The sequence below is a fragment of the Panthera pardus genome, unplaced genomic scaffold (genome assembly GCF_024362965.1).
Source record: "Panthera pardus isolate Hobbes unplaced genomic scaffold, ASM2436296v1 HiC_scaffold_17, whole genome shotgun sequence".
NCBI lineage: Eukaryota > Metazoa > Chordata > Mammalia > Carnivora > Felidae > Panthera > Panthera pardus.
The window spans coordinates 36,029,465-36,043,669 of NW_026526732.1; the positions used below are offsets into that span (position 1 = coordinate 36,029,465).

General features: G+C 42.6%; 1 protein-coding gene across 12 annotated transcripts in view; it reads left to right on the top strand.

The window, feature by feature from the left end:
* Window positions 1-214: 214 nt before the first annotated feature.
* The window catches only part of PTPRK (protein tyrosine phosphatase receptor type K), a 557,535-nt gene continuing 543,544 nt past the window's right edge, over window positions 215-14,205 (top strand). For 5 of the 12 annotated variants that reach the window (XM_053904507.1, XM_053904509.1, XM_053904508.1 and 2 more), the window contains exon 1: window positions 219-539. In XM_053904507.1, coding sequence (XP_053760482.1) covers window positions 443-539 — 97 coding nt within the window. In that variant the 5' untranslated portion in view covers window positions 219-442. Of the gene's footprint in view, window positions 540-14,205 lie in introns of all 12 variants that reach the window. The other 7 variants (XM_053904504.1, XM_053904506.1, XM_053904505.1 and 4 more) reach the window with 3 other exon arrangements.

Here is a 14,205-nt window from a genome sequence, read left to right on the forward strand (position 1 = left end):
CCCGCTCCCCCGAGCGGCGGCGGGCGGCGAACAAAGGCGGCGGGAGGCGCGGGGCGCGCGGCCGGGGCTGGCGCGCGACTCTCCGGCAGGAGGCGGCGGCGCCGCGCCCGAGCCTGCATTCCTCCGAAGCTCCCGGAGCCCGCGGGGCGACGTCACCCCCGGCTCCGCCCCCGTCCCTCCCCGAGCAAAGTAACTCTTGACTAACAGGAGCAGCCTCCGCCGAGCATGGAGAGCTGCCGCCGCGGCCGGCCGGCGACGCGGGCGACGCTTGCGCCCCAGCGGTAGTTTGGGCACCGCGAAGAAGGCAAAAGTGCCGGCGGGCTGCCGTGGACTTCCCGCCCTCACCGCGCGAGGCCCGGCCGGCACCTCGGCCGTGGGTTTCGCTGCGATCCACCCCCGGCAGCTCTTTGCAAAGCTGCTTGAAACTTCTCCCAAAGTCGACATGGATACGGCGGCGGCGGCGCTGCCTGTTTTTGTGCCGCTCTTGCTCCTCTCCCCTTGGTCTCCCCTGGGGTCGGCCCAAGGCCAGTTCTCCGCAGGTGAGTGGCTCGGGCGGCTGGGGGAGGGGGTGGGGGCTGTCCGGAGTCCCGACGAACGCCTCCGGCCCGGGGCTCGCGGGGGCTGGAGCCGGCTCCTTGCCGGGGCCGGGGGCAAGGATTCGCGGGAAGCTTACGCGGCCGGGGAGTCGGGTGGAGGGGGGGGGGAGCGGCACAAGGCAGAGGGAAAGATGTCCCCAGAGTTTGTGCTAGGTAGGACGCGGGGCACCGGGCTGGGCGCCACTTGGCGCAGGTAACTTTCATCTCCGCACCCCATTGTTCCTCTCGGAGGCTCGCTCCGGCCCGGGGCTGGCAGGGCTGTCCGGGAGCGCGGGGAGACCTTGATTTTAAACTGGTAGCCTCGGCGCCCAGCGCACGCTTACCGCGCTGGGGAAGAGAGAAGGAAAAAGTAGTTACGACTCTGGGGACGGCTACTCTGTTGCTCGTGGTGCGGGCTTGTTGCTGTCTGCCTCTGGAGCATTAAAAAAAAAAAAAAAAAAAAATGTCCCCGGGAAGCCATTGTCAGAAATGTGGAGACTGGAAGGGACTGACCTCGGCGCGCTTTGCCAGGTGCTTTTTGTCCTGGGAATAACCTCCCTTGACTATTGTCTAACTACTTCCCTGTCCCTCCCCCAGTCCCCTTCTCCTCCCCCGGTGTTGGCTGCTCCCGGTTTTGCCCTGTGGGTTAGGGCACTGCGTGGAGTAGGTTCCGTGTGTGTGTTGGCGGAGCCTGTTAAGATGTTTTGAAATATGATTCTAAGGATCCACACAGAGCCGTCCTGCGCAGCGCGGTCTGGGCGCCGAGCCGGGGAAGCTTGACCCCGGGCGGTGGCAGTCCGCTCCTCCGGCGGAGCACCGCGAAGCTGGCGCGGTGACCCCCGGAGCCCGCCTGAATGATGGGGGCTATCAACGACCGCCGCCAGCTGGGAGAGCCCAAAGGGAGGGATGTGGTGCGGTCTTGCAGGTTGGCTCTTGGGGTTCTTGGTAAAGCCACTTAGAGAAGTCCGCGAAACCCCGTCTCTCCCAGCCCTGTACTCTGTACCCTTCCAGTTTTATTATCTTTCCTTGGTTGCTTCTTTCGGTTTCTCCTCTGGGGGCTCTGAAGTTTCACCAGGTGCATACTCGGGAGCGGGCTCCCGGGCGCTTGTCTGCCTCTCGCCAGTCCTGACAACTTTTCTCGCCAGTCCGCCCAGCTCGGCTCGGCTGGCAAGCCCAAGTGCTGCCCTGGTTCGCGGTGCAGATGGAGATGCACTGGTGGCCGAGGGGTGATGGAGAAGACCGGGGAAGTGACAGCCGCGCTCTTGGCTGAGGCCGCAGGACGCGGAGAACGAGAACGAACTTACTTTGCACTTGTCGGTTGTTGTGGCTGTCCTGTTTCCCGGAAATAAACTCAGAGTGTTTTCATCCGGAGGGATGTTGATTTCCCTCCCATCCCCTCTCCCCTTCTGTGGAACTCTGTAAAAGGAGTTGGACAACAGCACTGAGGCAGATTATGAAATGCAGCGTGTAGAGGAAAAGCTGTGTATATCGGTGATGTATGCAGTGCAACAGATCTATGCAATGAATGATCCGATGGCTTAATTTAATTCTTTCTGGAGTAAGCATTTCTACTGCATGCGTCTCTGACATACAATGCCGGTTGGTATCGGAACCGTGCTTGATGTAAGTCATTATATGCAGGCAAGTTAGAGTGGGTATTGATTTCTGCACAGTGTTTGTCACTGCACTGAGAGCCTACGCTTCAAAAGGCATGTAGTTTGTTAATTGAAAGTTTGAATCCTACCAGTTGCATGATTAAACTTACATGTATTCAAGAGTTGCAACCATTAATGTCTCAACAGCTGATGGACAAATTTTCAGCAATAAAGAAACTTTTATTTTTGCCTTTTCCAATGTTATTTACCCTTTAGTAAATATTAAATTTCCTCTTAACAGAATGTGTAGATGAGCTTTTCTGATACCTGGAGTTTAGCTATCTCTAATGAACAATTGCATTTGTTGGCATCCAGTTCTAAGTAATTTAACTAAGTATGCCTGACTTTGCTTTAGTGACAACGTAAAACATTTGACTTTATGTTTTACATGTAAAAAACAGAATGTGCAGTCCTGATAAATGCAATTCTTGCAGGACTGCGCCTTAAAAATTTTGTCATTCATGATTTACATAGATGCCCAGAAATGAATGCTTTTTATTCCCCCTGCTTAAAGTCAGATTGTGAATATGCCTTTTTCTCCATGAATTAAAAGTTTGTCTTGTAAAGATTTTCATGTTTTGGCTTTCCTAAGCCATGTGGTATTCTGCTGCCCTCAGATTTTATGGTAGTCAGATTTGTTGCAAATACATAGATTCAGACATTGGAGCTGTATTCTTTCTTGCTGTTTTTTTCCCCTTATATTCTACTTTAAATAATGCACTTTTATTTCTTTTAAGGAATTTCAACAAAATGCTTTAAAAGTCTAAAACAAATATATGTTAAGAATTTTTAAATAACCTTTTAAATAAATCTTTTAAATCACATCCATTAAGGCCAATTTACCACTTTTAGATATTATCATGTGGCTCCTAATGTAGTAAGTGTCAAAAGCAAATTTTGAAAGAATAAGGATTATTGGATATGTCATATACTCATCCAGTGTGCTTTGTTTAAACCGCAAATTTAAGAATATTTTTTCATGACTGTGATTTTTTTCTTAGTTTTTGGAATTAAAGTGTAAAAATGCTGCATGGTGAACCTCTTTAAAACCAGAACAGCCTATGAATATCAACTTACGTTACTTTCACTTAAAACGATACCAGCGGCATAGCTGGGGAAACTGAGGCATAGAAGCACAAAGATGCACTGACATTTATTCACTGGGTTGTGTCACTGTTATCTCTTGATATTATAATAGGAGAAAGTTTTCTGTACTAGGACTCAGATGACTGACAAAACAAGTCACAGATGAAGTCACCTGGAAGCTCAGCTTTCTCATCTATAAAATGGGGATAATAATACCTGTCCTAACCTTTCCACCTGGTTTTTATGAGGATGGTATGAAATAATTTATGTGAACGGACACCGTAAGTTGTAAAGCATTATGCAGTTCTCTGGGGGTGTAGTCATCATACATTAAGGTGGGTAAGTACCTTGACATGAGTCACCTTTGCTCGCTCCCACACTCGCCGAGTGAGGACAGTATGTGTGTGTCCTTGCCACACTGTGTGTGACAATTTAGGAGCATGTGTATGTGTTTCCCTCGCTGGTCATTCATTTTAATCTTTATTAAACATAAACATGCTAGTTTGGCCAGACTATAATTTTATCAGCACAGTGAGACAAATTATCCTTTTTTTTTTTTTTTGCTTACCTCTTGTAAATTGTTGCTTGAGCTTCTTGTGGAAGGGTCATTAACATTTCTAGTATTCTACCAACAGAAGAACTATATTTTTAGTCCATTCATTTAGCTGTTTGTTCAACTCTTGGTTATTCAGCTTTTTCATCTCAGTAAGGAGAAAAAATATGCATGGTTTTAGATGCAGTCTTATCAGTGACCTAGAGAGGGACTATTGTGTCTCTAGTATGATGTGAACCTGGAAATGCAGCTCAAGATCCTGACTTCACCTAGCATACAGTTCCTGACATGTCACGCTGTAAGCGCACACTCACTTGATCCCATAGGACCTTGCAACTCATCTAAACAATGACACTTTCCTGTTGTCTGACTCCTTGATGTCTCTGTATGTAGAGTTAATGTCTTTTGTACTTACTACCTACTATGAAAATACATCAGAAACAGTTTGTCTTAAGGTTTGCTTGTTGATTTCCTCGTCCCTCAATTCATTGAAACTTTAAATTCTAACGCTAGTAATGATACGTAACTGGACAGTTCCAGGACTGGTTTTTCTCTTACTGTTGTCCATATATCTGACTCTGCTGATTTTCCTAGATTGCAAGATGTCGTTTTGTGTCTGGCCTACCCAGTCGGGAAGAGGCAGGTCTGGCTGCTATTTGGGCTTTGGCACGTGTGCTGCTGACAGCTCTTCTCTTTGTATTCATAAATGCGAATTTGAAAACTATGTCAACCCCTCTGCCACTCTTCCCCTCTCCCACCCTCCTTCCCACTCCTCTTTAGCAATAACAAAGCCCACACAAAATGCACACACACAAAATCACAGCCTTTTTGTTCTCACTGAATATCTTGTGGTGCTGGACCTGTTCTTAAAAACTGGAAATGTGACTCAACCAGTACCCAGAGCAAACGCCAATTTTCCCACCAAATCTCACGTTTCTACCAATGATGGTTTACAACACATTTTTGTGGCCTTCAAAAAAAAACATTTGATTCACGTGATATGGTCCTATAGAGAGAAACTGTGTTGTTGCCTGCTAATACTTTTGAAGTGCAGTGATCTAGGTCTGCTCAAGGTGGTATTAAAGACAGTGTAAATCATGCTAAATATGGATGTACTTCTCAGAGGCATGGAAAATGCTGTCCTCATCTGCCCTGTGCTGTTCCCATTTCCTCTGCTTGCTCTTCATGGAGAGCAGGAAGAGGAATACTGCACGACTCAGAGCAGGAAACATCAAGAGAGTTTACAGATTGTTCTTAAAGACAAAACAAAGAACACTAGGATTGTGTGTGTGTGTGTGTGTGTGTGTGTGTGTGTGTGTGTGTGTGTGTGTGTTTGATCTTTAATTTTCTAAAGAGGGGGGGGAAGCCTTATTTTTGATTTGTTTATTGGAATCAGCCTTTGCCTTTGTCCAAACACATTCATTTCTTATTCTGTGGATGTAAAAATTTCCCTCTGTGTATTCCTCTCAGACTTTACCCTTTGATCATATGTATTTGTTTTGTGTTCCTTTATCAAGTGTGTTTCTCTTTGCCTAAAAAGGTTATACTTGCTTTTGAACATGACTTGTGTTTTCACCAAAACTCATGCTGTTTGTCATAGTTACTGAACAGTGGTATCTTGACAATGATATCTTACCAGTTCATGATGTGTTAAACTGGGATTTGACAACGAGGTAAGTCAGTCTGTCCATCAGGATAATTTTAATTTTAACTGAAGCCAGAAATAAACTTGTATGTACATCCATGAAATGATATTTTATTTTTTCATGAAATGGTATTTTAATGTCACAGTGTTTGTGCTTATATATCTCTGAATGGAAGAGAGACTTTAAGTTCCTTTTTGTAAATGGGGATAGAGCACACTTGAGCACCTTATTGCCTGTTATTTTGACATACGTGAGATAAGTTACATACAGCTATGCTGTGGAAAATGAAGAAAATATGTTTGAATGTTTGATATCAGAATTCTGGAGGTAGATAGTTTACAGACTTCAAACTCCATCTTACTAGAAATGTGTTCTTATGAACAGTGTTCTTAAAGAAACTTAGTTCCACATAAAAGTTTTTATTAGTTCCGTGAAGATTGTGTTGTGAGAAGTATGTTTATTTTCCTGAAGTATTCTTATGGAAATTCTTTTGTAGTTAATATTTTAGTAATAAAAACTTGAATAGGGGCACCTGGGTGGCTCAGTCGGTTAAGCTCAGGTCATGATCTCAAGGCTGGAGCCTGCTTTGGATTCTGTGTCTCCCTCTCTCTGCTCCTCCTCTGCTTGTGCTCTGTCTCTGTCTCTCTCTCTTTCAAAAATAAATAAACATTAAAAAAAGCTTGAACATACATAATTCAACTTGGTTTTGTGAGGTTTTGCAGAGTGTCGAGGTTCTGGGAAAACACTGGGCCTGGGATGGAAGGACCGCATTGATCCAGTCGGGGAACATTGCCATATCACCACTTAACTCTGCTTGGGGTTTTTGGCTTTCTCCTCTGTGTGTTGATAATCCATTAAAAATTACAAGTGGCTTATTTTGTCACTTACAATTGTTTTAGGAGCAAATTAAGTAGTCCTGAGTGAAATAATCTGTGTTTCCACTTTATATGATTGTAGAGCTCTGTTACTAAACACGATGAACAAGGCAGTGCTGGCTGAATTTTTCTGCAGGTAGTCATTCTAGGAATTACCTTTGTAAGAGGAACTCAGAATTAAGGCCAAATAAAAGAGTGTCTAGGTGAGTGACTGCATTAATTTGTTGGGAAGGCTGAAAGATAGAAGTACGTGTTTTGTGTATGTCACACACACACACACACACACACACACACACACACACACATCTTAACAATGATAGAATTTCATCGTCCAAAGGTTCAGGTGAGAAGGAAGCTAAGGACATCTACAGATGGAATCCAACTCCTGTACTTATATTTTGGAAAGAGTATTGCAAATAGATAATTATTTTGCCTATTTCATAGATGAAAACACTGACATGGACACGTGAACTATGGAGTATATAATATATATACTTGTACTATACTTTTAATGAAGAAATAATAAATCTTCCTTCAGATTGGTATCTATTTATATAAACCCTTCCCAGTCAGCCTGTTCCTTAACCAGCTGCTTTTAGGCTGATTCTCCAAACCCCATCCAGAGTAGCAGCTGACCAGCTACAGAGATTCCCCTAATCTTTGTTGGGGGGTGGGGTGACCACGCAGCTGCTTAAGTGACATACTGGCCACAGCTCCTTGATATGATTCTCCTTGGATCATTCAGCAAATTCAAGAGTAGAGAGGAAGTCTTTCTGGTGGCTTCACAGCCTACCCAGGGGTTGATGACTGAATGCTTCATGGTCATTGGATTCATCAGCTCCAAGGTGCCCTAGAATTTTGCTGCTTGAATTGTGGTCCAGGGACCAGCGACATCAGCCTTGGAGTCACTTATTAGAGCCCTTCTCAGAACAACTGACTCAGAATCTGCATTTTAATGAAACCCCCAGGTGATTTGCTTGAACATTGAATTTTGAGAAATACTGCTTTAGGCCAAAGAAAGCTCATCTTGAAAAGATTTGTCACATGCACTTTCCTGTAGAATACTAAGAGTATTGTGAAGGGATTAATTACAATGTGAAACACATTTCCCTATTTCCCTGGAATTATATTTCTGATCAGTATTTACTTAATTTAACGCCGCAGACACATCAAAACAGCAGTAGTATTCACTTTTTAAAAAGAATACTCAAACAGTTTTGAAAGAAATATTTTCATAAGAGAATAAAACAAGGCTAAATATAAATAGTTTTGGCTATGAACATATTTAAAGGTAAGGATATTATCGAGGGACCAAACGTGATATCTGCCAATAATTAAAAAAAAATTTTTTTTTAATGTTTATTTATGTTTGAGAGACAGAGTGTGAGCGGGTGAGGGGCAGAGAGAGATGGAGACACAGAATCCGAAGCAGGCTCCAGGTTGCAAGCTGTCAGCACAGAGCCCGACGCAGGGCTCGAACTCACGGACTGTGAGATCATGACCTGAGCGAAGTTGGACGCTTAAACAACTGAGCCACCCAGGCACCCCTATGCCAATAATTTTTATTTAGCACACTGATATGTTGATACAGGAAATGATATTCCCTCTGATATTACTAGCAGCAGTTTCTTGTTTTATATTTATCTTTTGCTTCTACGTGTAATTTAAAGATCTTTGTAATAAGGAGCTCATTTAAGGACAGTCAAATGTAATGAATGAGAATTAGATAGAATGCATTAAATATAACTGGTGTTCTTTTTACTATCTTTTGTGCTCATATTTAAGAACAGATTCTTGTCAGTTTTCTCAAGAGAAAAATTATGATGTAATAGACAGTGTATAGTATTCATGTCAAAACACAATTTTACTTGCATTTTATAGCTTGCTTTAGCATTCTTTTAGAAAATGAATTTTCCCAGAAGACCTAATTGCCTTCTTATTAATGAGCCTATAAGTGTGTTTTGTTATCCGTTTGCTATTCTAAACGTGTCTACTTTGGCTGGCTGTTTTAACAGTGAAGTCTCTGATTAAATCACCACTGCTGTATTTGTTTTTGCCATTCACTAGTGATTTAGACAATACTGGCATAATGACATGGTTATGGCAGAGACTAATGAAAACCAAGAAATATAAATTAATATTAACCCATAATAGTTGGTTGTGTTATGATATTGGGAGCTGGAGTTTGGGGCAACACACAACAGAATTCTCTGCATGTTTGATACTGTAAGTGAAAGTCTCTTAACCTGTGTTGTTCGAAATACAAAGAATATGGTTGCTGAATTAATAAATAAACTACAAATCAATGATTTCCACATGTACTTATTCTAGACACTGGTGTTTAACGGAAGAGGCTTAATTCCAGATAGATCAGTGCTAGAGTGCAGCTTAGTGATGGAGAGAAACTCTGAAAGGTACTTCTAGACACCTTAAAGAGCTTTAGAGTCTGCAGATTTTGACTTGTTATATTTTCTAAATTTACTACACATTCTAGAGCTTTCCTTTTGTGCTACTTCTACTTTGATTCTTGTCAGCAGTAATTAGGTTAATTTATTCTCGCACACATGGGAGAGGAGCTCTTGCAAAAACAATAAAAGCAGCCGTGTACTGAGTGCCTACGACCTGCCAGGCCTTATGATCAATGTTTCCCATGAATTTAAATCCTCATGATAATCCTTTAAGATAGGAATCCTCTCCGCTTTGTGAACTGAGGACTAGAGAGGTTATGTCATAACTTGCCTCAGGTGTGTGAGGAACTTGTAGAACCCAAATTCATTATTGAATATTTACATGTCTGTAGCAGGTAAACATTTTTTTGGTTGCTTGTTGGCAGAAAAGGCGACCGAGACCGGATACAAGCAGAATTTATTTTCTCTCCTGACGATTCAGCTGAAGCTTGATGTAGAGTTCACATAACTCCACTGGGGTATGATCCCTTTCTGCCTGCTCAGCTTAGTTCTGGGGCACTCCAGGAGCTTCATTCTTAAGCTCCATTTAGAGGCACGGTAGCTTTGGCGGCTCCCATACTGCAAGATTTTTGGTTCACGTGTGTTTGGAAAATGTGTGCTTTATGTGGTGGTTGCACCTGCAAAGGCCCTGAGGTTCACTCTGATCAGATTCAGCAATCACGTATCCAGCCCCCTGATTTAAGGCTCCAACTGAGGGGAGGCAAGTACACTGATTGGCTTAATCCACTAGGATTCTGGGTTCAGCTCTAGATCCCCACTCAGGTCACATGGACTGATGGGGGCACGGTGGATCAAACCATTATTTATCAGCAGATAGAAGGATGGGTTCTGGAAAGACAACCAAACTACAGTATGGTTACTCAAGATAGAATTTAGTACAGCATGAGAAGTAAAAGCAAAGAAAGTGTGGTAGACCTGTGTGTGTATTTATAATCCTTTGAGGGGAAAGAAAGTATATGGTGAGGAAAAGGCAGTTGCATTAGTTGGTTCCCAGCTATGGACCACTAATGGTAACATCAAGAAGGCATGGTGGCCTAGCCTTGTCAGAATCTAAGGGGAAGAGGGCGGGGGAGGAAGAGAGGACCGAGGCACTTTGCACATGGCAGTTTTGCATGCATTGCAGACCAGCAGTTCATAATTTTGGAAGTGTTTCTTTTGGGGACTGCTTAAAACATGGGTTTTATTATTTTCATTATCTTATTGTCTTTGCCTCATGATTGAGTAAGTCCAACGTTAAAAATTCACAGAATTTTAAGTGGTGAAAAGGACTTTAGAAGTTAATACCCCTTCATTTGGTATAACTGGTCCAAAGTCATACAGCTCTGAAGAACTTAGCTCAAATTCAAGATTTTTAATTTTTAGGTCACTTTTGTCACCAACATATACATTGTTTTGCTTAATGGTTATTTATACAGGTAGTTATTATTTAAACTTTTGTTTACTTATTCTGGTTTGTATTTTAAAGTTCTAAAGCAATGTTTCCAAAAGCAAGCCTGACCTAAGGATTGGCTTTCATTAAAATTATAATCCAGGGGCTACTGGGTGGCTCAGTGGGTTGGGTGTCTGACTTTTTTTTTATGTTTATTTATTTATTTTGAAAGAGAGAGAGAGAGAGTGAGTGAGCCTGAGTGGAAGAGGGGCAGAAAGAGAGGGAGAGAGAATCCCAGGCAGGTTCTGTGCTGTCAGCTCAGAGCCCTGTGGGGTGCTCGATCTCACAAACTGAGATCATGACCTGAGTCAAAATTAAGAGTTGGCTGCTTCACAGTGTAGTGTCTGACTCTTGATTTCAGCTGAGATCATGATCTCAGGGTTCTGGCATCGAGCCCCGCATCAGGCTCCACGCTGAGAGTGGAGCCTGCTTGGGATTCTCTCTTCCTCTTCTTCTGCCCCTCTCCCCCACTCATGCACTCCATCTCTCTCTCTCTCTCTCTCTCTCTCTCTCTCTCTCTCTCAAAAAAAAAAAATAATAAAAATTTAAAATTAAAAAATGTTGGAATCCAGATATGAGGTGATAGTAATTAATATGTCTGTGAATAGAAGAGACCATCTTAGGAAACTGCTTGATTTTCATTTATCCTCCATATGTACATGTATAGGTGTGTGCATGCATGCATTTGTTTATTTTTAGAAGTCAAGGGATAAGCGAAGCTGTGATAAATGATGCTAATTGACCCAGAGAAATTGAGCCTAGAAACTCTTCACTTCGGAAACTAATTTTGAAAAACTCAAGAGATGAAGGTGAACTTGCTTATAATTTTGATCTTCTCAGCTCTTGTGCCTAACTTTATAATGCATTTCTGAACAACATGGGATATTCAAAAGAGTTGCTATAAGAAATAGCTTGGGATACTGAATACTGAATGAAATGTAGGAAACTAGCTGTTTGCCCAGCCCCCCCCCCCACACTTATAATGAGAGATTTACCGGGCCTGTGTTAGATGCATACTTGTGCTGGTGGCCTAAAGCTGGGTGTGTCTGAGGACCAGGGGCTCAAATGTGGCTGTGCCAGTTTAGACCAGAGTCTCATCCCCAGGAACTTCCATGGCTGCTATGGCCCTTTTCTAGCCAGAGCAGCTGGCCTGGCAACATAGGGGTGAAGACAGTGGTTGTGGAAGAAGGTTTATTGACTGGAGCACGCTTCTTTTTGTCACTGGAGATTTCTTTCAACACATCTTTGTTATCTTAAAAAAGTTACTGAATTACTATTTTCTTCCCTATGTATTTCCTGCTTCCTCCATGACTCTTTTTTATCCCTTATTTATATCCTTATCAGGTGTGATTCCTGAATAAAGTTTGCAATAATTTGCCTAACAACCTGGCCGGTTGAGTCAGAGTGCTATCTAGTATTGACCCATTTTTGCCACTTTAGCTAAACTGACATTTAAATACTTAGGTAATGTATGAGGTCATGAGGTTGGCAGTGATCTGCTTCAGAGAGAGAAAAAGGTTTCTTTCAAGATCTATATAAGAGTCCATTTTTTTAAGTTTATTTATTTTGAGATAGAGAGAGAGAGAGCGCAAGTGGAGGAGGGGCAGAGAGAGAGGCAGAGAGCAAAACCCAAGCAGGCTCCAGGCTCTGAGCTGCCAGTGCAGTGTGGGGCTTGAACTCACGAAACCCGGAGATCATGACCTGAGCTGAAAGCAAGAGAGCGATGCTTAACCTAACCGACTGAGCCACCCAGGCGCCCCTGTGAGTCCATTAAGTGCATGGAGCACCGGGCATGCTATGACTGTGTGCCAGTCTTAGTTTTGTTACTTTCCAGCTCTGAGATTTGGAGTTAATACCTTTCTGCTTAATCCTTAATTTCCTTCTCATTAAAATGGGAATATTACAATGAAGAGTGATTGTAATATCTTCTTTAGTTACTTAGTAAGACAGTTTTTAAAAGTACAATTAGGAATGCCTGGGTGGCTCAGTCAGTTAAGCGTCAGACTTCGGCTCAGGTCATGATCTCACGGCTTGTAGTTCGAGCCCCATTTCGGGCTCTGTGCCAACAGCTCAGAGCCTGGAGCCTGCTTCGGATTCTGTATCTCCCTCTCTCTTTGCTCCTCCCCCACTCACACAGTCTCTCAAAAAATCAATAAACATTAAAAAAAGAAGAAGAAAGGTAAAATTAATAATGTGTATGAAAGTATTTTTTATAATTGTAAACTACCATAAAATATAATTTATTTTTGTTGGGAATATGAAGTTTGATAATAAATTATTGTTGAAGGCAAAAATAATATGCTGAACAATGGAAATGAAACCAATAGATGCTTTGCACATTTGCAGTTATACATTCTATATCTGTTTGCATATCTAAGCTTTGGGGAAAGTGGTATGAGAAAGAAGCCAGTACATTTCTTGTGAACAGTGAGTAAATTTCGTAGCGTGAATCATAAAATGTACCCTCTCGGATTCATTTTCACCTATATACTTATTTTCTCTCTGTATAAGTAAACTCTACTCTGTAATGCTCCCAAACAATATTTGTGTTTTCTCCAGATATGCCAGTAAAGATTGCATGATTATGAACCACTTTTACTGAAAAATTTTAAGCAAATGTTTTAAGGACTGCAATCCTATAGAGCAAGTTTATGGAAAGTATAGTTTTTCCTTTGAGTATTTTCATGAAGAAACAAAAAATGCTCTCGTTATCTGAACTGGTGGGCCTGGCTGGCCAGAGCGTGATTCTGATAAGGTTTATATGTCTTTATTTATTCTTCCACTCTACATATCGTTCAACATCTGCTAAGTGTCAATGCTGTGACAGGTCTTGGATATGCTGGCAAGCAAGCCAGGCATTGTCCTTGCCCTTTGGGAGCAGATGTGACTTTTATGATTATTAAAGGAGTGGTTAAAGATTACTTTTGCAGAGCTTCACATCTAGTGATTCACGGGTAAAGCCTGGAGCTATTTTGTAACTGACCGTACCCCTGCCTGTGGCTTGGCAAATCTGAGTTCAGACTGTCTCCAACAATTTGCTGGTCCACTTTAGAAGCTGCCTGGGAGAATCCATTGTGTCAGCAATCTTTCCATATCCTTGAGTCTACACACAAAAAACTAGAAGCCTACCAAAAAAGCATTATGCAAAAATTTGCTGCAATGATAATAGAATTCTATCAAGTGGAATTTCCCAGAAGTTGAGTAATCGGAAGTGTAAGCAGGTGTAAACAGGTTGGACAGAGAAGCGAGCACAGTTGTCTTTCTAGAGGCTCACCATCACTTATTCTCCCTCTGGGAACATGAGCAGGAAGATTGGGGGGCGGCCTCCCGGAGGCTGTGTGTAAATGCACATTCACAGTGTGAACATTCCGATGCAGAGGTCCTGGCTGTTTGGCTGCAGATTCATAGTTGCTGTGACCTACAGCTGTTTATCGACTGCCTCTGTTTTCTCTGATCAGCCTTCTGTCTGCTGCGGCTTCATTGAAGCTCATTGTCGCAAGTGGTGGGCGACCCGTAGGAAGAGAGGCCAGAGGCTGGCCACGAGTCCTGGCAACCCAGAGTGGGCTAGATAATCCCTAGACTGCCCCCGCACCTGCCTCCCGGAAGCAGCAAATTCAATACCCGGTGCTTTAGTCTTTCATTTTGGAGGGGGCAACAGTATTGTCATTTAAATACACCTATTGCCCTACAGGAAATGGGGATTTTAAACCTCTGTATTAAAAGAGGCCTAAACGACCTGCAATGTATGAATGAAGGAGAGAAGCAAATTTGGAGATGTGTACATTGTTCTAAGAAAAGAAAAAAAATCCCTGAATTCCATAGACTGGAGCTTCAGAAATTGAAATGTAGAAAACTTATGTTATTTTTTACTTTTTAGGACTTTATTTTATTTTATTTTATTTTATTTTATTATTATTT